Below are 19424 nucleotides of genomic sequence, written 5' to 3'. Positions count from 1 at the left end.
AAAGCATTCTTGAGAATGAGACTGTGGCATCTGGGCAGAAGCATGGAAAGGTCTGACGGGGGGAGGAAGTACTGACACGGAGAGAGGGCAACCAGGAAAGAGCCTAAGCATGGTCTTCTGAAGATCAGCAGGGATGGCCCTGCATAGTGGTAGGCCTCTTCCCTCCCCATCACACTGCCAGAGGGTGATTAATTACCCGCAGAATAAATTAGTCTCAGAAATGTCCACCGGTGGGGGTAGGCTGTTGACTCCACCCGCAATGCCCCAAGCTGCCACTCCAAGCTCCGCCTCAGCCGGCCTCCCCATCCTCCTGCCAAGGCCACCATCCTGGTGGGGACATTTCCTGCCCAAATGCAGGGCAGAGGTCCCGGAAGTAGGGCTGTGCCGCTTCTCCCTTGGGGCTTCACCGCTTCTCCCTCGGGGCTTCACTTAGCCGTCTCAGTATAGGGTTCTTTCAGGGGAGGTAGGAGAAGGGTCAGGACCCCATTGACAAGTAACCTCAGGGTGGGGAAAGGGTAGAATCAGGCAGGTCATTGTCACTCTGGGGCCACCTAGAGGTTAGGAGCAAGGTCTGGGGGTGGGGTGGGGTGGGGATCAAAGGCCTGGTGGAGTCCTGCAACCAAAGGCAGTCAGTAGGGGTGGGTGGCCCACAGCTACCAGAGTCCCATCTCCTACCCCTCAGCTCGAAGTTTCCAGAGCACTGTCCGGGCTGACAAGCACTGGCTTTGAAGTCTGGCAGGATGCCTAGGTCCAAATCCTGACCTAGTGGTTCTGCCTTTGTGAAATGGGCATAATTATATCACCTACCTTATGGAGTTGCTTTGAGGGTTAAAGGAGACACCGCGTTTAAAGCGCTCAGCCAAATGCGCAATCTGCATCATCATCGGCAGATTTTGCTCTTACCGCTCCGGGACGGAGGCCTCATGCGACTCATGCGACTGAGTCTCAATTTTATTCTCAACAATTGGGAAAAGCGAGCGTCTGGACTGTGAGCCGGAGGAGGCCGGATCCACACCCTCCCTCCACCCCGGAACCCAGACAGGGCGCGGCGCACGGAGGTGAGGAGTCCGGGGACCCAGAGCCCGGGGCTGGCGGCGGCTTTGCCTTCAGTCGTCCACCTGAATCTCCTCTTCTGACAGGTGGGGCCCGGCGTCAGGCGGGCCGGGGCCGGGGCCTGGGGCGCCATCCGGCAGCTCGAGGCGGCACTGGACTTCGGGGGCCAGAGCACTCAGCGAGGCCACGTCGGCGCGCATCTCCTCCACGTCGCGCTTGAGCTTGGCGCGCCGGTTCTGGAACCACGTGACAACCTGTGCGTTGGCCAAACCGAGCCTCGCCGCCAGCCCGTCGCGCTCCGAAGGCGCCAGGTACTTCTGGAAGACGAAGCGTCGCTCCAGCTCCAGCACCTGCTGCGCCGTGAACGCCGTGCGTGACTTTCGGCGTCTGCGGCCGGCGGGGCCAAGGCCCAGCGCACCCGGGGCGGCACGGCCTGCGGGGGGATAGGGCGGGGGTCAGTCTCTAGCCTGAGAGAAGGAGACACTGAGGCGGGGCGCGGGGCGGGGGGGGGGGGGCGGAGCTCAAGCCGGGGTCGGGGAGGCAGAGGTGGGAGAAGGCAGACGGGAGCCAGAACCGTGGTCGCTTACCCAACCGGGGTTCAGGCCGAGATGGGAGTGGGGGGCATAAAGTGGAACGGGCCACTTGGGTATGGGAGGCAGCAGGCTTGAGGGCATCCTGCGGAGGTGAGGGAGTGGGAGGAGGGCGGGACGGGCCAGAGAAGACCTGGCGCAGAGGCAGGCCATCTGGGGCGGGACCTTTGACCTTTCGGGAGCCCCAGGATAATCGGGCTTATAGGTTGGGGCCGGCACCCGAGGTGGGGCCCGACCATGGTCAAAATAGGGGCAGCTAGCCCGGCATGATGAGTGTTACTAGGACCCGGATCATGCCCTTCTGAAGACTCACGGGTCCTGATGGGCACTCTCGGTTTACATATGACACGGCGCCTCCTCCTCGAGCCCAAAAGGGAGGTATGGGGGATCAAAGCGTAAGGAGAGGCGAAGTCCGTAGTCCCCCGACCCTTGCCGCCCCGAGGACCTTCTGCTCCTGTGCCCTCCCCAGAAGAGAACGGCGTGGAGCGGAGCGAGGTCACCCGGAGAGGCCCGAGCCTCGCTTCCCAGCACTTTCTGCACCGCCCTTGCCCTAGCTCACTCGTTTACGGCCTCCGGCTCAGGCCTTTTGTCTCCTTCTCACCGGTCTCTCTCTGTCGCGATTGCCCCGCCTACTGCGCACCGACCCGCGGGTCACTCAGTTCTCGACAGACCGGCCCTTCCCCTCGGCGCTGGCGGCCTCCAGGAGCGGCCGCGGAGCCTGGGAACTAACGGAGGGGAGGTGAGGAGCGGGAGATGCAAGTCCCAGCACGTGGGCTGAGGGCAGGGGGCAGATTAGGGTTGGGGCCAGGGTGAACGAAGGTTCGAGACCCGGACCTGGAGGAGAGAGATGGGGAGAAGGCCGAGTCAAAGTGCGCGACCTCGCGGGCGCTATACCTTCAGAGGACTCCGGAGCGTGCCCGTCAAGTCCGCGGAAAGTTTTACTGGTCAGCTCCTCCAGCGCGCACAGAGGCGACGTGGGACCAGGGCTCGACTCTGGAAGCGGAGACGTAGAAGGTCCTCGGGGAACCATGCTCGGGCCTAGGATGTCTGCGATGCTGAAGAGTGTCCGGGGTGTCCGGGGCTCGGGTCCCGAGTTCATGGCCGGTCCGGCTGTGGCGGTCCCGCCGCCGGCTGCGATCCGCTCCGCAGCTGCCTGGGCCCCGGCGCACGGCTCCCGATCTGGGCCCCCCGCCTCGGACCCGCCCTCCGCGCTGGGCCCGAGCCCCGTGTGCCCCTCCTCCTGCGCCCCCAGCCCCCAACTCGGGGCCGCAGTAGGTCTGGAGCTGGTAGATATCCCGGCAGCGGTATTTCTACAGGGTGGGGAGGCTCGGAGAGAAGCCCCGGAACAACCTGCCGTACCGTGCCGCCGAGCTGCTCCGCGCTGCGGGGCGCGGCCCGGTGCACATTCAGGCTGGACCCTTCCTGGACGGCCCCAGATTCTGTGTGCCACTGACTCCCCGCCAAGCCGTGGCTCTGGCTCATAAACTAGACGGCAATAAGATTGCTTCCCCGACCCCCGGCGGATGGGGATTTGCAAAATTCCGAGGAGGGAGATCAGAGCTGACTGTTCTAGGACCTCCAATCTCTTCTAGGAAGAACCTCAGTCTCCTGACCTAGCCGCCTCGTCCCCGCCCCATCCCTGCCGAACGCTCTTAAAGAGGTCCTGGCGGCTGGAAGTTATTAGTGCGGCGCGAGGGGGCTGGGGGAACTCGAGACTCGGCAGGACCTGGCCTGGCAGAGCGTCTGCAACCAGGATGCGATGTGGAAGCAAAGGCAGGTGAGTGGACTCCTCCGGCTCTCTGGACCCAAGTCGTTCCACCACGGCTCAGAGGCCCTGCGGAAGTCAAAACGCATGAGAAGCGGAGGAGACCTGGGCCTCGGGAGAGAGGACCCAGCAAATGCGGAGCGAGCGCTACTGGCTGGGCTGGGTCTTTGCCAGGGAAGACTGGCCTCCACAAGACCCAGCAGTCCATCTGTCTTCGCCTCCTTACTAAGCTCCTGTAGTTCAGATAGGGATTCCCCAGCCTGGAGAGCCAGAAACCACCGTGTAGGAGCAGCAATGGGAAGGGCTACCGGTCACTCTCCATAGAGAAGTGACTTTAAGGCCAGACTTCATGGATCCAACCAGTTCCTGGGACAAAAACCCCTGCCAACTCAGGGACAAACTCTGACGTATGGGATATTCATTCCTTTTTTTTTTTTTTTAAGATTTTATTTATTTATTTGCGAGAGAGAGAATGAGAGACAGAGAGCATGAGAGGGAGGAGGGTCAGAGGGAGAAGCAGACTCCCCACCGAGCAGGGAGCCCGATGCGGGACTCGATCCCGGGACTCCGGGATCATGACCTGAGCTGAAGGCAGTCGCTTAACCGACTGAGCCACCCAGGCGCCCCTCATTCCTTTTTTTTAAAGATATTATTTAGAGAGAGAGCGCGCGCGCACAAGGAAAAAGCAGACTCCCTGCTGAGCAGGGAGCCGGACCTGGGGCTCAATCCCAGGACTCCGGGATCATGACCTGCTTAACTGCTTAACCAACTAGCCACCCAGCCGCCCCAGGGATATTCATTCTTATTTGTGTCTTTGTTTTCTCCCACACCTATTCTAGTCCTGAGCTCATACCTGGGTGAGCACTCTACAGCTCTCCTTTGTAGGAAGCAGGCAGCTCTGGGAGAACGCTGCTTCACCAGTGGAGGCCCAACAAGGCAAGGGTTTTGTTCACATAAACACCCCAAATAGCTAGGGGATTCACAGCCCAGAGGCAGAGAAGTCCCACCACTCCTGAGGAGCTCACCATTCCTAAGGAACTTGCCTCCACAGGATTCTAGTTTTTTCCAACAGTGCCAAGAAGAAGTCCCTCCTGGACTGTCCATTATGTCACCTCTGTAGACCTCTGCACCTCCCATCACTTGTGCAGTGATCCTCTGTGCCTATTCCCTGGGGCAAGTGGAGCCTGCAGCTGAGGTGCCCTAAACAGAGCCTGGGAGATCTAAGGCACCTGGGCCAAAGACTCTTTAACAAGGACAAGAAGGCACTTTGATAGTGGGGGTGAGGAAACCTCACATAGCCTGATGCACTGGCCCGGCCCACCAAACAAAGATGGAGAAACACAGGGTCTTCTTGGTAAGACACCTCCCCTCCCCCAGACACACCCAGACGCTTGCACAGTACCCTCATGGCAGCCTGAGGAATACACTCAGTCCAATGGGCCACTGCTGGGGCAGAGAGCAGAGCCAGGCCACAGCAGAAACCTGAGATGCCTCAGGACCTTGCTAGTTGGTTATTAATGGTGGGAGGTGGAGGGGGGGCAAGAGAGACCCTCCTGGCTGGAGGCCTCAGCCCTCTGAACCATCCCGCCTTCACTTAATCTGCATTTAAAGAGGGTTCCAGAAGGCTGCTGCAACAGCCTAGCTCTTGTCCCGGCCCTGTCACCAAACAGACACTCAGGCTTCCTCTATGTAGCTTTTAGGTCATTTCTTCCTCTGCTCTCAATTACTAGTGTGTTTGTGGGGAGCACCCTCTCTCCTGAAGGGCCTTTGCCTTCCTCCCCATCCATCTCTCCTGCCTATCTTCCCCCAGCAACCAGGCTCAGGTAATGGGGTTGCACAAAAGAGTTGGGCGATCCCCATTTGGGGGACGAAAGGCAAGGAGAGACTAGTAAAGGTAGGAGGCCACTGACACCAGAGCCCGTTAAAGTCAGCCCCGAGGCCAGGGATGTGTCCAGACGATGGTGGGGCCACAGTAGGGGACTTCTCCCAGCAAAACCTCTGGAACCTGAGCTGGGAAGAAATCAGATCCGCTGATGGGGGTAGGAGGAAGGTGAATGATTAATGAGGGAGATTAAGAGATGAAACCTGGGTTCTGGGCTGGGGGTGGGGAGGGGGTTGTGGCGCTCAGCTGTCTTGTAGGCTTCCCCCACCCATACCTCCCACCCCAAGGTCCAACCCTTCCTGTCCTGGGCCTCTTTCACAGAGTGATTCATAGTTACGCACCTTCCCCCCCCCCCCCCCCCCCCCCCCCCCCCAGTGGTGGACGGTTTTCCTCTCTCAGCGTTCTCAAGCAACCCCTCATGGTCTCCCACCTCCTTGGATTCCCATCATTGTCCCTTCAGACATTTGGGGGTCCTCTGCTCCTCCCCTTTGTAGAGATCCCCACATTCCAACTTTCATTCCCTCAGGAAGGTGCCTCTATTCCTATTTAAGGATGCTTTCTCACACCTCTGTTCTTCACCCACTTTCAGATTTCCCTTTCCTTGTGGCCCCCACCTTCTCCCTCATTCCCTGACACTGCACCTCTCAACCACCTTGCCCACCTCAGCCTCCCATCTGGCGGGCTCCCTGACCCAGGCCCCCCCCCCCAGATTGATGCCCCTCTTCTAGGCACTGAGATCTGCTCAATAAACAACCTTTAGCCTCCAAATTTCTCTCCCCGCGCATTCCTTTGAATTCTGTGAATGTAAAGGGGCAACTGGGGATCCTCTGAATAACCCCCTCAGGGAGGCCGACGGATATGGCTAGTCACAGAGAGGTGCTTGGCCGCCCCTCCCGACCCTTAGGGAAGTCCGTTAGCCAGGGAGAGGGAAGGAGGAGTTAAGGGAGGAAACTCCAGGCAGCGGGGCGTGGGGCGGGGCAGCCGTCCATCTCGCACACTTCCGAGGTTGTTTTCTCTTTCAGAAAACGTTGCTGCAGAATGAATAGACTCAGACACTTAACATTTTAGTTTCGTTTCTTCTAGGGCCTCGCTCAGTCCGTGATCCCGTGGCAGCCCTTTACGCAGGCTCACAAAAAGCTCGGTGGTTGTGTGCACCGGGGGAGCAGTGGGATCCTCAGACCCCCATCCTTCTCACACACACACACACACCCCTCCCACCCCCCCACCCCCCCCCCGAGACCCACTGCTCCACTACCAGTGAAGTCCCTTTTCCCTCCTTTTCTGCCCACCCCTGGCGCTGAGAGACTGGCCAGGCTGAGAGGAACCGGTTCTCCCCCGTGCCAAAGGCGGGGGCAAATCTCGGTGCCCCCTCCCCCCAGGTGAGTGTGGCCCACTGAAACGGCTAGATGAGAAAGGGCGACAGGGGCAAGGGCCAGCTTGACCCTGCGGGTGAGGACTGACGCCTCCACCCAGAAGCGCCGAGAGGTCAAGGGCTCCGCCCGGAGAGGGCCCGCTGTGCGCCCAGACGGCTCCGCGGCCACCTCTTTGAACGCGACCAGCGCATTCTGGGTCACACAGCTCAAGAGAACCCTGGGCTTGATTCTCCCCATGGTGCAGATCGTAACCAGAGTGACCCTGGGGGACTGGGTCTTCCCGGCACAAGCCAGGCAGGGGGGCAACGGACCCATCGACAGAGGAAGAGCAGAGCTCAGCCCTCAGCCCGCAGCTGGCCAGCATCAGCCACCTCAGGAGACACACCGCAGTTGCCTCTGCCAGGGCTGCTGACGGACAAAAAGAAGGTTCTGCAGAGCTGGGGGCGAGGGGAGGTGGCCCGCTGCACCCCAGGTCCCCGCCTGAGCTCCTTCCAATGCTCCTTGGCCTCAAGCCATGCGCCATTAAAAGCCTCATCCCTGAGGCCTGGTCCCCAGTCAGCCTTATCTTCTGACTGGGCCTTCTTGATGCCAAGCTGCTGCCAAGCCCCAGACTGCTCCCCAATTCCTGCAGCTGCTTGGGGACCCAAAAAATCCTCAGGAGCATTTCTACTCTCTTTCCACCTCAGCCCACACCTCTCCCTGGGTCATTCCTTAAAAATGCCCTTTCACCCGCAAACCCCTTGAGAACAGCCTCAGTGTGGCATGCTTGAGTGGGCCGTGGAGTCCCAGAAGACATGGGGGGGAGCCCAATTAAGAGAGATATAATTCATCCCAAATCTCAAGATATATGCTGGTGTACAGGCAGGCACAAAGGGGTGGGAAAAGCCTGGGTTCTGACAGAGAGAGGGTTTCCTGGAGGAAGTGATACTTGGGCCTTGAAAGAACAGCTGAGTATGGGGTGAGGGAGAGGCATTCCAGACATGAGGCCTGAAACATGGGACGCTTTGGGAATCATGGAGATTCTGTCAGGCTGATTGTTCTGCTATGTCCCCACCCTGGTCCTCACTGCCCACCCATCACACCTGACGGCTCTTCCTTGCTTTCTGCAGTCTCTCCACCTGTGCTTTTCTCATGGCCTACACGCTTCATCTGTGTGGAGGGAAGGCCAGGTCTACTGTGCACTGGCCACTATGCTCAGGCCCCTCACACTGCACCCACCTCCACCCCCGGCTGCCCCAGTCTCAGGCTCTCTTAGCCAGTTCACACCATCTTCATTGTACTCCTCCCTAGGTCTTCTGCCACCCCGTCTCTATCCCTGGAAGCTCCAGGCCTTCAGCCCTCGCCAGCGATACACAATGACCCCTTTGAATTCACTGGAGTCAGACTTAGGCCCGTTGAAGACTTGGGCTTTAAACATGAGTTCTGGGGGCGCCTGGGTGGCTCAGTTGGTTAAGCGACTGCCTTCGGCTCAGGTCATGATCCTGGAGTCCCGGGATCGAGTCCCGCATCGGGCTCCCTGCTCGGCGGGGAGTCTGCTTCTCCCTCTGACCCTCCCCCCTCTCATGTGCTCTCTCTCATTCTCTCTCTCTCAAATAAATAAATAAAATCTTAAAAAAAAAAAAAAAGCATGAGTTCTGGCAACATTTCTGCTGCCTGCTCCGTCCCACTCGTCCCAGGTTCAGCCACAGCCCATTAGCTCCCTTCAGGACCTCGCTGCTTCCTCCTCCATCTGTCATTGTCCCAGTCAGGCAAGTTTCTGACTATCCTACTGAGAGGCCACAGAACAGGGAGCCTGGCTGAGTGTACTTCCAGAGCCCAAGGCTCATGGCTGGGCTCATACAGACAAGGAACGTTCACTGAATTAATCAAGGGAATTAATAGCCTTGCTGCTTCCCTTTTGTTACCTGAAGCTGCCTTTGCTCTCCTGGACACCAGTTCCCTCTCCTCACCCTGGCTTCACCTAATCCAGGGACCTGAAGGCCTACCGAATCCTATATGGACAACCATGTCTCCAACTCAACACCCTTGTGTTCCCTGTGTCCTAGCCCCCCATTTTTTTTTTTTTTTTAAGATTCCTCCTATAAAGCAATTCTTTGGAACCTTCTTTAACATATCACTTTTCTTCAGTCCTGCAGTGGCCACTGTCTAACCCTAGCCCTACCCTCACCACTCCTGAATTAGGACACCTCCACTCAAGCCTGCAGCATATGCTACAACATTCAAGTACAGTGAGAACTCCCCTCCAGAAAGCCTTCCCTTCACCAAAAAAAAAAAAAAGAAAGAAAAAAGAAAAAGCTGGTATGGGTAACCTGGTTCCACTTAGCTCACCTTCTGAGTTTTATATGTGTAGGGTCCTCTACCCCTCTCCTTTGGCAATTCACTGAGGGACCACGGACATAGAGAGGCCCTCCTTCATGATGAAACTCAGAGGATTTCTGAGGGAAGCAGAACACAGAACAAAGCATGAGTATGTGGAAGGAAGAAAGGAAGAAAATAGATGCTTTTTTAAAGTTTTTATTTCAAAAAATAAAGCCGCAGTTAATTTCACATAAATATCTGGGGAGGGAAGGGGACAGGGATGTGGTGGGGGCTTGGCCCCTACCTCCTCTTCTCTTTCACACTGTATTGTAAAAGCAAAGGGGATGGCTAAGGAGAGAACAAGGAAAAGAAGCAGTCAGTGGGCGCGTTCTTACCCAAAATGCCCCCTCAGCCCATTGCTGCCCTGGGGACTGCCTTGGCTCTGGCTTACCTTGCCGAACCAGCGGGAGAGCCATATCTGCTTCATAGTCATGTGATCTGGGAGAACTTCATTGTCAAAAAGGAGCTGTACCTAGGAGGAGATGGGGGCACAGCTTTAGGAACTGCTCTCTCATGTAGATCAAGAACTACCTTGGTCTACTACAGACTCTGTCCCTCCCTTTCAACCCCTCCCTTCCCCAAAAACCTATTGTGGGAATACTCACATGCTGGGGATTTAGCATTAAGCGGTGACACAGGACCCTCCGGAGGTGACGAACTTCAGCTCTAACAGAACATCGGACGTATTTGTTCTGGGGATAGGGATGGAAGGCAAAAGGACAAGGTGTGTGAGGGAAGGGCCACAGGGAGGTGAGTCTCCTTAGAGAGGCCCTCCCCTCAGCCCCTCTCACCTGCAGGATGCTTTTATTCTTGTCTTTGCCAGAACTGGGGGAAACAGACACAAGTTAGGGAGTCTGATCTTTTCCTGTCCCCCACCGAGAGCTATAGTATACTCTCTTCAAGGGAAAAGACACTCCCTCACTGCTTGCCCTCTCACCAAGCCCCTCCCTGGTTCTGAGTCACTCACACTGTTACTTCAGACAGTTCATGACCTGTTCCTTACCTCAGCCGTTCCAGGCATAGGCTCAGCTGCTCATCATAGCGATAGTAGTGGGCTTTCGAGTGGTCGAAGCTGCTGAAAGGGAGGCCGAGGTTGCTCAGGGCTGGCTCTAAGAAAGAGTAGTGAAGAGAGTGGCACAGATTCCATAGTCCTTTTTCCCCAGAGAGCAAAACTGGGCAAGAGTGATGTTCTGGGGGCTTTATCTTACCCTCCTGCTGCCAAGGGACATACCTTCCCCACTGGGTTGGGTGACCCGGTCCAAGCCTCGGGACTGGTAGAATTCTCGAATCCGTTTCTCTTCACCTAGAAGGGAGGGGAGTGTGGGAAATAAAGAATTACCCCTCCCTCATACTTTGTCCCCGTGACTGTCAACTTCTTTACCTATGCGATTCCCACGAAAGCCCTTGTCATCTCAAGTCACCACTCAGCATCAGCCCTCTAGAGGCCCCTCAAAGTTGGGTTGGTCACTCACTGTCTTGTAAGCCAGGCACTAGCTTGTACACGATGTCCTGCATGACCCGGTCCAGTTTGAGGTTGAGCAGTGGCTGTGTCTCGTGGATCTTGATGTTGCACATGGGGCAGTACTTACTGGTTTGGAGGTACTTCACAATACAACTCTTGCAGACTGCAGGAAGAAAAAAGTAGACTCTCAGGCCCTCTGGGAATCGGGTTCATGGGCTAGGTGGGGTGCCTGGGTAGTTGGGGCAGGCAGCCAGCAGTCTGGCAACCAGCTTGGTCGGGGCTAGGGCCTGGAAGAACCAGCCAGGGTCCAGGGCACTCACAAGTATGAAGACACTCTGTGATGGTGGTAGCATCCACGAAGTAGCCAGCGCACAGGCAGCAGACGATGTGCTCATTCAGGTCTTTGATCTTTACTCGGACCTCCTCCTGCGGACCCACTCTCCGTCACCGATCACCCCCTCCAACCCCAAATCATACGCCTTCCCAGCTGTGGTGATACCTTTCAACACATCCCACGGCCAAGTCTCGCACCTTGCGCGGTCCTCAGGGGATTAGCTCGCGGGAGCTGACACTCCCCCTCCGCCCAGCAGGGGGCTCCGCGCACAGCGGGGGCTCCCTTCACGTGGACTCGCCCGACCTTCCTTTCCCAGGGGAGACTACACGACGTGGGCGGCACAATGCGCAAGCGTCCTAGCTCGGAATTTGGCAACCCGACCGCAATCGCGCAGGCGCATTGGGCACCCTGTCTCTGCGCAGGCGCATTGGGCGCCGGGCCAGCCACCGCCCGTCCTCTAGCCGGCCCCAGTTCGCACCGCTAGCCGACCACAGCAGTAACCCTGCCGCCCCTGCACCTCGTTCCGTAGTGGGTCCATCTTGTACACTGACTGGAGCTGGTTCCGAAGCCTCATCGCGATCGCAATCTGGCCCCCCTGAGGAGACGCCATCTTAAAGGCTGATCCCGGCCGGCCACTTCCGGTGCCGCCTGCGGGGCGGGACTTGTCGCCCAGCAACGAGGGCTTAGGTCTTTTCGGATTCGCTGACCCTCTGTAAGGCCCCGCCCATGTCCCTTTCTCCCCGTGTGCTCACCTGAGCCCCACTGGCCCCTCCCCCTCCTCAATCCGTAATTAGGGAGGGGGGGTTGTGAGGAGGGGGTCCTATCTCATTGACCTCTTGTAGTAATCATCACAATAGACCCCACCCTACCGCGGGACTAACTTTTGGAGCCTGCAAAAGACTGCCCCCTTCTACCCCAAAGGGCCCAGAGGTCTCCGCCCGCCGCTGCCCAGGGTCGTCGATCTCCTGTGACCACGACCCCGCTAAAGAAGCCCCTCCCGGGTCCTTTCCTCGTAATGTCGCTCTCGTCAGCTGACGCGTCCGCGTTACGGAGCTTCATCCGGATGGCAGGCCTTCTCCCGGCTCCACGGCGGGAGTTTCTCGGGGCTTTGCGGAGTCTCGGAGAGGGTGGCGGGGAGGGAGGGACCCCCAGGGACTTGGTGTAGTGATCTTATTCGCCCCCCCTCCCATCCTCCCCTGCCGCCGGGGCTTGTGGAGGGCGGGGGGCAGACCCTGGTTAATGATGATGATTCAATCATCGGCGCCTGCGGAGGCCTGGGACAGACTAATGCAGAGCAGATGCCGAAGGAGGAGGGGAGGAGGATTGGGACACTACCGCACATAGACGCGCCGAAGCAGCCAGCGCCCGCAGTAGCATAGGCCCAGCCCCGTACTTGGGAAGGTCGCAGGAGCTCTAGACCTTGTACACCGCCATCCCTAGGTACTTCCAGGGGGATTAAAAACCAAGGATAAGTTTACTGTGAAGTATTAACATCAAGTGTAGTTGGAGACTCAAGGGAGAGATCCCAGTGGAGGCCACCAAAGGCTTTCTGGAAGAAGTGGGACTTTGTGTGGGCACAATTTAGAGAATGGGAATGGGGTGCGTGGACAAGAAGTGTGGTGGAAATAGAAAAGAAAGGCAGAGTGGAGGCGAATGACCAGAGATGGACAGGAAGAAGGCCAAGGTGTGGATTTGAGAGTAGTGATAGAAGCAGGGCCTCAGGGAGCTGGGACTTTAGCCTGAGGGCAATAGGGAGCTAGCAGACTTTTTTTTTTAAGGGAGGGAGTTACCCTATGAAACATTTTTGCTCATTTATCTTTGAATAATTGGAGTGGATAAGCAGCAAGAAGTTACGAGATTAGTGATTTTTAAATCAACCCCTTCTCACTACAGCCACTGCTTACCTCCCTGGTCCAAGATACCATCATTGGTTCTCTGGATGATTGATCGCAGTGGCTTCTGGCCTGTTTTCCTTGTTTCCACGTTTCCATATGAATAAAAAAGGATATAAGGAAAGTTTTTTGAGTTGATTGATGTGTTTATTATCTTGATTGTGATGGCTTTGCGTGTGCACACATACACTTTTATACACTTTAAATATGTACAGTTTATTGTATGTTAGTTTTATCCTAAGAAACCTGTTAAAAACAAAATTTTTAAATCAGGCTTCTTTTCCTTCCAATAGCTTCCCTTTTCAGAATAAAAGCCTAAGCCCTTCTAATGCTTCAAGGCCTTGCATGGTCTCTCCAGCCATACTGGACCCCTTACTGTTTGTTCCACAGATAACACCAAGATGTACTTGCATTATCAAATGCTCAGATATCCAAATGACTCCTTTCTTCCTCCAGGTCTTTACTCTGTGAGGGCTTCTGTGATCACGTCAGATAAATCAACCCCATCCTTTCACTTCTCCCCTTCCCTTTTTTTTTCTTAGCATTTCTTATTATTTAATATATATTTTCTTGTGTTTTACCTGCCTCCCCCACTAGAATATAAACTTTGTATGGCAGGGATTTTTCCCCCCCTTCTGTTGTGTCTGCAGCTCTATCTCCAGTGCCTGGTGCATGGTAGGTATTCAATCAAAATTTCCTGGATGAACAAATGAATAAATGTAGGTGGTGGTGATGATGGCCTAGATTAGATTTTATCAGTGGGAATGGAAAGAAAGGGTTGTATTGTAGACATTTCAAAGGGAAGCATAGGAGGGAGTGAATGAGGAGCTTGGGAGAGGAGCACATCCTCCAGCCTGCGGGACTTCAAGGTGGCTGCAGCAAAGGCGGGTGGAGCCGGCTAGAAGTTTAGGACAGAGGGGCTGGAACACAGCAAGTGTCAGAGCCAAGGATAGAGATCCAGAATTTCCTGAGTGGATATAATAGATGGGACTAGTAGAATGGGTGAAACCTTGAGTAGATATAGAAAGAGGGAAAGCTGAAGTCCGAGCTCTGAGAATGCTCAGTCTTCAGTGGAAAAAGCAAAGTCGGTGGCGAAAAAACATAAGCATTGACTATGAAAGCCTAAGATATAGAATAAGACAATATTACAGAAACCAAACGGGATATTTCAAGAAATAGTTGGTAATCGACAGAGCAAAATATGTCAGAGAAATCCTCAATAATAGACCCTGGAGCTCTTTGAAAAAGAGTGTGGTGAAGCCAAGTTGTAGTGGGTTAAAAGAATAAATGATGAGGGGCGCCTGGCTGGCTCAGTCGGTAGAGCCTGCTACTCTTAATCTCGGGGTTGTGAGTTTGAGCCCCGTGTTGGGTGTAGATACTACTTTAAAATTAAAATTAAAAGAATAAATGATGAGGAAGTAGAGGCAGTGGTTGTGCAGAGTACAAGGAAAAGGAAAACTACAATCTATCTTGAAGAGTCAGGCAAATATTTTTGTCCAGGTAAAAGAAACCTAAGACAGTTGGGGGTAGGAAGGACTAAGCTAATGAGAGAAATGATGATACAGGAGTGGGGACCATCTCGTGGGAAAGACACTGCACATAAAGCAGGAAGGGACGGCACCAGAGCACAGGCTGGGAACATGCTTCTTCCTGTGAAGCTGCCAGCTTGAAGGCCTGAAAACTTGAAGGGTTGGGGACCACATGCACGTAGGCTATGGTGAGACAGATGCAAAGGAGTGTGTATAGGAGGTTGGGGTTCTGACCCCAAGCCTCCATTTTAGATATAAACTAGCAGGAACCACCTTTTCCAGGGAATCAGGGGATCAGAGAGGTGGAGACAAGCAGAAGAATCCCTAGGACTGTGGCTGACAGAATTGGATACCCTTTGTTCTTGAAGTAGGGCACTCATTTCTTTTTTGGTAACTCCCCAGAAGATGTGTATACATTACTGGGTTTGTGACCATTCTCCTCCAAGGGTCAGTTGGGCAATCTCTGAATGGCAGTGCCAACTGTGCTGACCTCAAAATGCCGGATGAACAGTCAGCAGGTATACAGGTCTTCCTCCCTCACTGATTCAAGAAGGATTTATTCAGCTTGATTGGAGACACACTAGTGCCCACCCTTTCCTCAGAGGCCCACCCACTAGAGTGGGAAAAAGGACCGACAGATTCCTAACCTGTAGGCCAGTCCCCTTCAGGGTCTTTATTTACTTTGCTGTCTCCCTAGGCTCTCTGTTCTCATTCAGGGGATCCAGCCCAAGTGGTCTCTGGAGGTTTTCCCTGAACAGCAGAAGTTTCATGCCTCCTAGTAGCCCCACCTCTCTACTGCTGAGAAAGGGTGCTTGGGCTTCTGTGAGGGGCTAGGGGAGGTGATAATGTCTGTCTGTCCCACCAACCCAAGATAACAACACAGCTGCCAAACTGGCAGGAGCCCCCCTGCTCCCCTTTCAGAAGGGGCTATTGGCAGGGTCAGAAAGGGCTGGAGAAATTGGATAGTGGAAGTGGACAAGAATTTGTGGGAGGATGTCACATATTATTGATACCAACTGCCTCCCTCCTCCATGGTTCACCCCCTTCAGACTGAGACTTCTGGGAACACTGAGGGAGGGCCTGGTGGCTTTAGTCGGGAGAGTCCATTCCCTCCGTTCTTTATCTTCCTGCCCAGATGCCCAAATATCGTTCCCAGTTCCCTGGAGAGAAAAGACCCCTCACCCTGCCTCTGGCACAGGGCTGCAGCCCATCTGCTGGGGAGAAAGGAGGGGCAGTCTTTCCCAGGAGATCCTGGAGAACCAAGTGGAAGATCTGTGCTCCCAGGGAGACCCATCTACGAGACTTGGAAGGCATTTCGGCTTACGCGGGTAACAGACTGTAGCTGAGCACCAGAGTGGGCTGGGGTCTAGGGGCTAGGGCTGACACAGCAGGGTGGGGTCGTTTGGCCACCACGTGTCCAAGGCAGGAGGAGCGGCTCATCCGTGCCCACCCGCCTCGGAATGGTAGCAACACCCCCCTCCCTGCGCCCAGTCTCACCGGCTCGGAGGCGCCAGGGCCCCCCCGGGGCCGGGGCGGGCCGGGGAAGGTAATGTAATTCCGACCCAGCTAACCCGATTATGGCGGCCTGCACCGGGCCGGGCGGCGGCGGGGGCGGGTCTAAGGCGCAGGGGCCCGCCGGGCCCGGGTCCCATCCCGGGAAGGACGCAGAGTTCACACACTCCCAGCTCCTGGGTCCCCGGCCAGAGGTCACAAGGTCACCGAGCCCTTCAGTCTTTCCCCACCTCCCATCCGTGACACACTCCAGGCACAGTTTCTGGGGTTGGGTGGGGTGAAGCGTCTGTGGGAAATGAGGCGGCTGACACCGCCGAAGGCTTCAGTGAAGACCCACGTGTCGCCTGTGGCGATTTTGTCCTCTCGCCCTTGAGGGGGGAAGTGTGTGAGAATTGACTTCCTAGGCGCAGAGTGGAGGGGCAGAGTCCCGCGTGGGTGGCCCCCTGTGGGGGGCGGAACGCCAGCTCCAAGCTCTCATCCGCCTGACTTAGCCCGGGTTGAGCCCGGGTTGAGCTTTACACCGATTTCAGAAAATCGAAATGCTAAGAAACACAGGGCATCAATTACTGGCGTTCCGGGAAGGAGGTAGGGGCCCTACGGCAGAAGCCGGGATGTGCACCAGGATCGCTGGCCCAGGGTGGTTGCTCCCCGCCCTAGCCCACCAGACGCGCCCAGCCACCCCCTTCCCACACCTGTCCTCTTCCCGGGCCTCCAACTCGCCGGCGCCGTTCCCAACCGCTTCCCATCGCAGCCTGGAAGCCACAACGAGATTTGGTCTTCGAGGGCACTTGGGCGGGGGCCACAACGAATCTGGCAGTCGGCAGGCAGGACCCATCGCGAGGCGAAAAGTGGGGGCTGTGGGAGGAGGCACCTGCGAGGAAGCCGGTGAGGCCGAGGAAGCCCAAAGGCGGAGGCCGGCGAGGATGGAGTTGCTGTGCGCATCTCGCCTGACTCAGCGCGCAGCGGCCCATGCTCTGGCCCCTCCCGTGCTGAGCCTGGTTCCTAACACCCTTGCCACCCCCCCCCCCCGCCCTACCCCCACCATCCCCGCCCGCCAGTCGTCCGGGCGTTTGGCGCAAACAGGCGTCTCTTTCCCTTTAACGGGTACGGCCCCGCCCCTGCCCTACCCCCAGCCCCCACTACCCACCCAATGCTGATCTGTCAGTCACTGCCCCATCCCCAGCCGGCCAACCCTCTCCACCCCGGACTCGGGCAGAGGCCCCGGCAGCCCAGCGTCCATCTGCGCCTCAGGGACAGCAAGGGCGCTCCTGGGGCCCCCGCCGGTCGCGCTCCCCCGGGATGCGAGTCCCTGCGCCGACGCCCGGCAGAGGCCGGCACGGGCGCGGCTACTCCCCGTGCACAGGGATGAAGCTGTCCCGGGGACCCCGGCGACCCGCAGCGGCCAGCCCCGCGGGCCCCTGAGGCCGCCGCCCCGAACGCTCCGCTACTGGGCTCCCAGAGTTGCCTGGGGCGCCCTCCCCAACCGCCAAACCTCCTGTGGTCCTCCTTGACCCGGACCCATGGAGCCGGCGGTCCTGGCCTCGCACAACCTCCCGCACCACGAGCCAATCAGCTTTGGCATCGATCAGATCCTGAGCTGCCCGGAACCCCCCGGGAGCGGCCTAGGCCCCGGTCGTTCAGGCCAGGGCCATGGGGAGAGTGCGGCGTTCTCGGGTGGATTTCACGGAACCTCAAGCTACGGTCCCGCGGGTTCGCTGGCCCCGCTACCTGGCAGCTCCGGCATGGGCCCAGGCGGCGTGATCCGCGTCCCCGCGCATCGTCCAATGCCAGTGCCGCCGCCCGCGGGAGGCGCGCCGGCAGTGCCTGGACCCTCTGGCTTGGGCGGAGCCGGGGGCCTAGCCGGACTCACCTTCCCTTGGATGGACAGCGGCCGCCGCTTTGCCAAGGACCGGCTCACGGGTGAGATTGTCCGACCCTCCAGCGTCCAGCCCCACATTGACCCCTTTTCCTCATCTTTGATCCTTCTGCTCCAACTCAAGTTCCCCGTACGCTCCCCGCCCGGATCATCCCAGGGGATCCTCCCCCAACATGTATCTCTTGGTCCTGATGCTGAGAGAGGCAATGGGGAGGGAGCTGCCGTCGATGTCCGCGCCCTCCTTTGCAGTCTACTGTCCACACTGCGGGTAGGGCAGGGTGAAGTTCCGGGGGCCTTCTCTTTCTCACCCCAGGGGGAGGACCATTTCTTCCGAGGCCCTTTCTTGTCTGGAGGCCTTTGCTGGTGTGGGGCCGAGCTTGGGGCACCTGGAAGTGCCGCCCTGAAAACCCTGCCCTGTTCCTTCTTCCTGCCCGTAGCTGCACTCTCGCCCTTCTCCGGGACGCGCCGCATAGGCCACCCGTACCAAAACCGGACCCCGCCGAAGCGGAAGAAGCCGCGCACGTCCTTCTCCCGCTCGCAGGTGCTGGAGCTGGAGCGGCGCTTCCTGCGCCAGAAGTACTTGGCCTCGGCCGAGAGGGCAGCGCTGGCCAAGGCCCTGCGCATGACCGACGCCCAGGTCAAGACTTGGTTCCAGAACCGGCGCACCAAGTGGCGGTGAGGCTTGGGGCGAGCGAGGGCTCGCGGGAGGCGTCAAGTGGCGGTGCGGCGCGGGGCGGGTGAGGAACCACAGGCCCGGCGGGTGACGACGAGGCGCGGGGTGGGCGAGGGCCGGCCTCGCTGACCCCGCGTCTCCGCTCGCCTAGGCGCCAGACGGCCGAGGAGCGCGAGGCGGAGCGGCACCGCGCGGGCCGGCTGCTCCTGCACCTGCAGCAGGATGCCCTACCACGGCCTCTGCGGCCGCCGCTGCCCCCGGACCCGCTCTGCCTGCACAACTCGTCGCTCTTCGCGCTGCAGAATCTGCAGCCTTGGGCTGAGGACAACAAGGTGGCTTCCGTGTCCGGGCTCGCCTCGGTGGTGTGAGCGACGCCTGCCTGACCGGCCGAGTGCTCTTTAACGGACTGAGGCGCCGTGCGGAGCGCCGGACCCAGGGCCACGGAGCGCGCGGCTGACCACCCCGTGGTGCCGTGGTGCCGTGGTAGCGGAGCTTGTGAGGAGGAGCTGGCTTTGAGGCTATCGTCGAGGGCTCCTCGGCCACCGCGGCTCCTAGGCTAGCGTTTCGAGGTTGCGCCGCGCGTTTAGACTTGGTCTTTCCCGCCATTTCCCACTTAACTGCGGTCGCACGGCAGCTGGAACCCGAGGAGCCAAGAAGGCGGGACTTGCAGTATGGTAGCCAATGAGGTGAGGGGAGGGGGCGGGCTGGCCAATGGGAGCTGCTCTCCTGAGGACTTTGGATTCTTCGGAGGGTGGGTTGAAGCTGGGGTTCTAGACCCACAGTACAGGCTAAAGGTGGTGCTGGGATGGGGCGGCGGCAGCTCGCACTACCTGGGTCTGTATCAAAGGTGCAAAGGAAGGAAGACACCAATGACAGCAGAATAATGGAAGAGGTGCTGCAGGGCAACGGTCTGACTGTGACAGGAACCAGAGGGTTATCCACACTAGGCATCTCGTTCTTCAACCGTAAAATTAATCGCTAAGGATACCTTTCTGACTCTGAACCTCATGTTGTCATGTGTGTTCAACCTGCTGACTCCGTCCTCCTCCTTGAGCCTCACAACGCACATGGGCGGCAGGGAAGACGGATACTTACACACCCAACGAAACAGAAAATCCAGGAACA

General features: G+C 57.7%; 3 protein-coding genes across 7 annotated transcripts; 1 reads left to right on the top strand and 2 right to left on the bottom strand.

Annotated features, from left to right (window-relative positions):
- Positions 1-919: 919 nt before the first annotated feature.
- LBX2 (ladybird homeobox 2) lies at positions 920-2759 on the bottom strand. Of its 3 annotated transcripts, none has more exons than XM_021699228.1 (2): positions 2538-2759; positions 920-1486 (listed from the first exon to the last, which is right to left on the bottom strand). In XM_021699228.1, the coding sequence occupies exons 1-2, from the start codon at positions 2740-2742 to the stop codon at positions 1107-1109; spliced, it is 585 nt and encodes a 194-aa protein (XP_021554903.1). In that variant the 5' UTR covers positions 2743-2759; the 3' UTR covers positions 920-1106. The 3 variants fall into 3 exon arrangements, 1 of the variants encoding a protein (XP_021554903.1); XR_002480842.1 differs by lacking the exon at positions 2538-2759 and adding an exon at positions 2245-2304 and having other exon boundaries at positions 1447-1486; XR_002480841.1 differs by lacking the exon at positions 920-1486 and adding an exon at positions 2317-2368 and having other exon boundaries at positions 2538-2625.
- Positions 2760-3416: 657 nt separating this feature from the next.
- PCGF1 (polycomb group ring finger 1) lies at positions 3417-11442 on the bottom strand. Of its 3 annotated transcripts, XM_021699132.2 has the most exons (11): positions 11335-11439; positions 10804-10909; positions 10494-10646; positions 10253-10324; positions 10025-10130; positions 9813-9846; positions 9627-9713; positions 9413-9493; positions 9266-9309; positions 8992-9098; positions 3417-3477 (listed from the first exon to the last, which is right to left on the bottom strand). In XM_021699132.2, the coding sequence occupies exons 1-10, from the start codon at positions 11425-11427 to the stop codon at positions 9041-9043; spliced, it is 834 nt and encodes a 277-aa protein (XP_021554807.1). In that variant the 5' UTR covers positions 11428-11439; the 3' UTR covers positions 3417-3477; positions 8992-9040. The 3 variants fall into 3 exon arrangements, with proteins under 3 accessions (XP_021554807.1, XP_021554806.1, XP_021554808.1); XM_021699131.2 differs by lacking the exons at positions 3417-3477; positions 9266-9309 and having other exon boundaries at positions 8970-9098; XM_021699133.1 differs by lacking the exons at positions 3417-3477; positions 8992-9098 and having other exon boundaries at positions 9172-9309; positions 11335-11442.
- A 5828-nt stretch (positions 11443-17270) lies between these two features.
- On the top strand, positions 17271-18667 carry TLX2 (T cell leukemia homeobox 2). The gene is made up of 3 exons (XM_021699231.1): positions 17271-17670; positions 18064-18301; positions 18451-18667. The coding sequence occupies exons 1-3, from the start codon at positions 17271-17273 to the stop codon at positions 18665-18667; spliced, it is 855 nt and encodes a 284-aa protein (XP_021554906.1).
- Positions 18668-19424: the final 757 nt, after the last annotated feature.

Source organism: Neomonachus schauinslandi, chromosome 10 (genome assembly GCF_002201575.2).
Source record: "Neomonachus schauinslandi chromosome 10, ASM220157v2, whole genome shotgun sequence".
Taxonomy (NCBI): Eukaryota; Metazoa; Chordata; class Mammalia; order Carnivora; family Phocidae; genus Neomonachus; species Neomonachus schauinslandi.
Note: the sequence above shows the minus strand (reverse complement) of the source record. Positions and strands in the feature narration are given on the sequence as shown.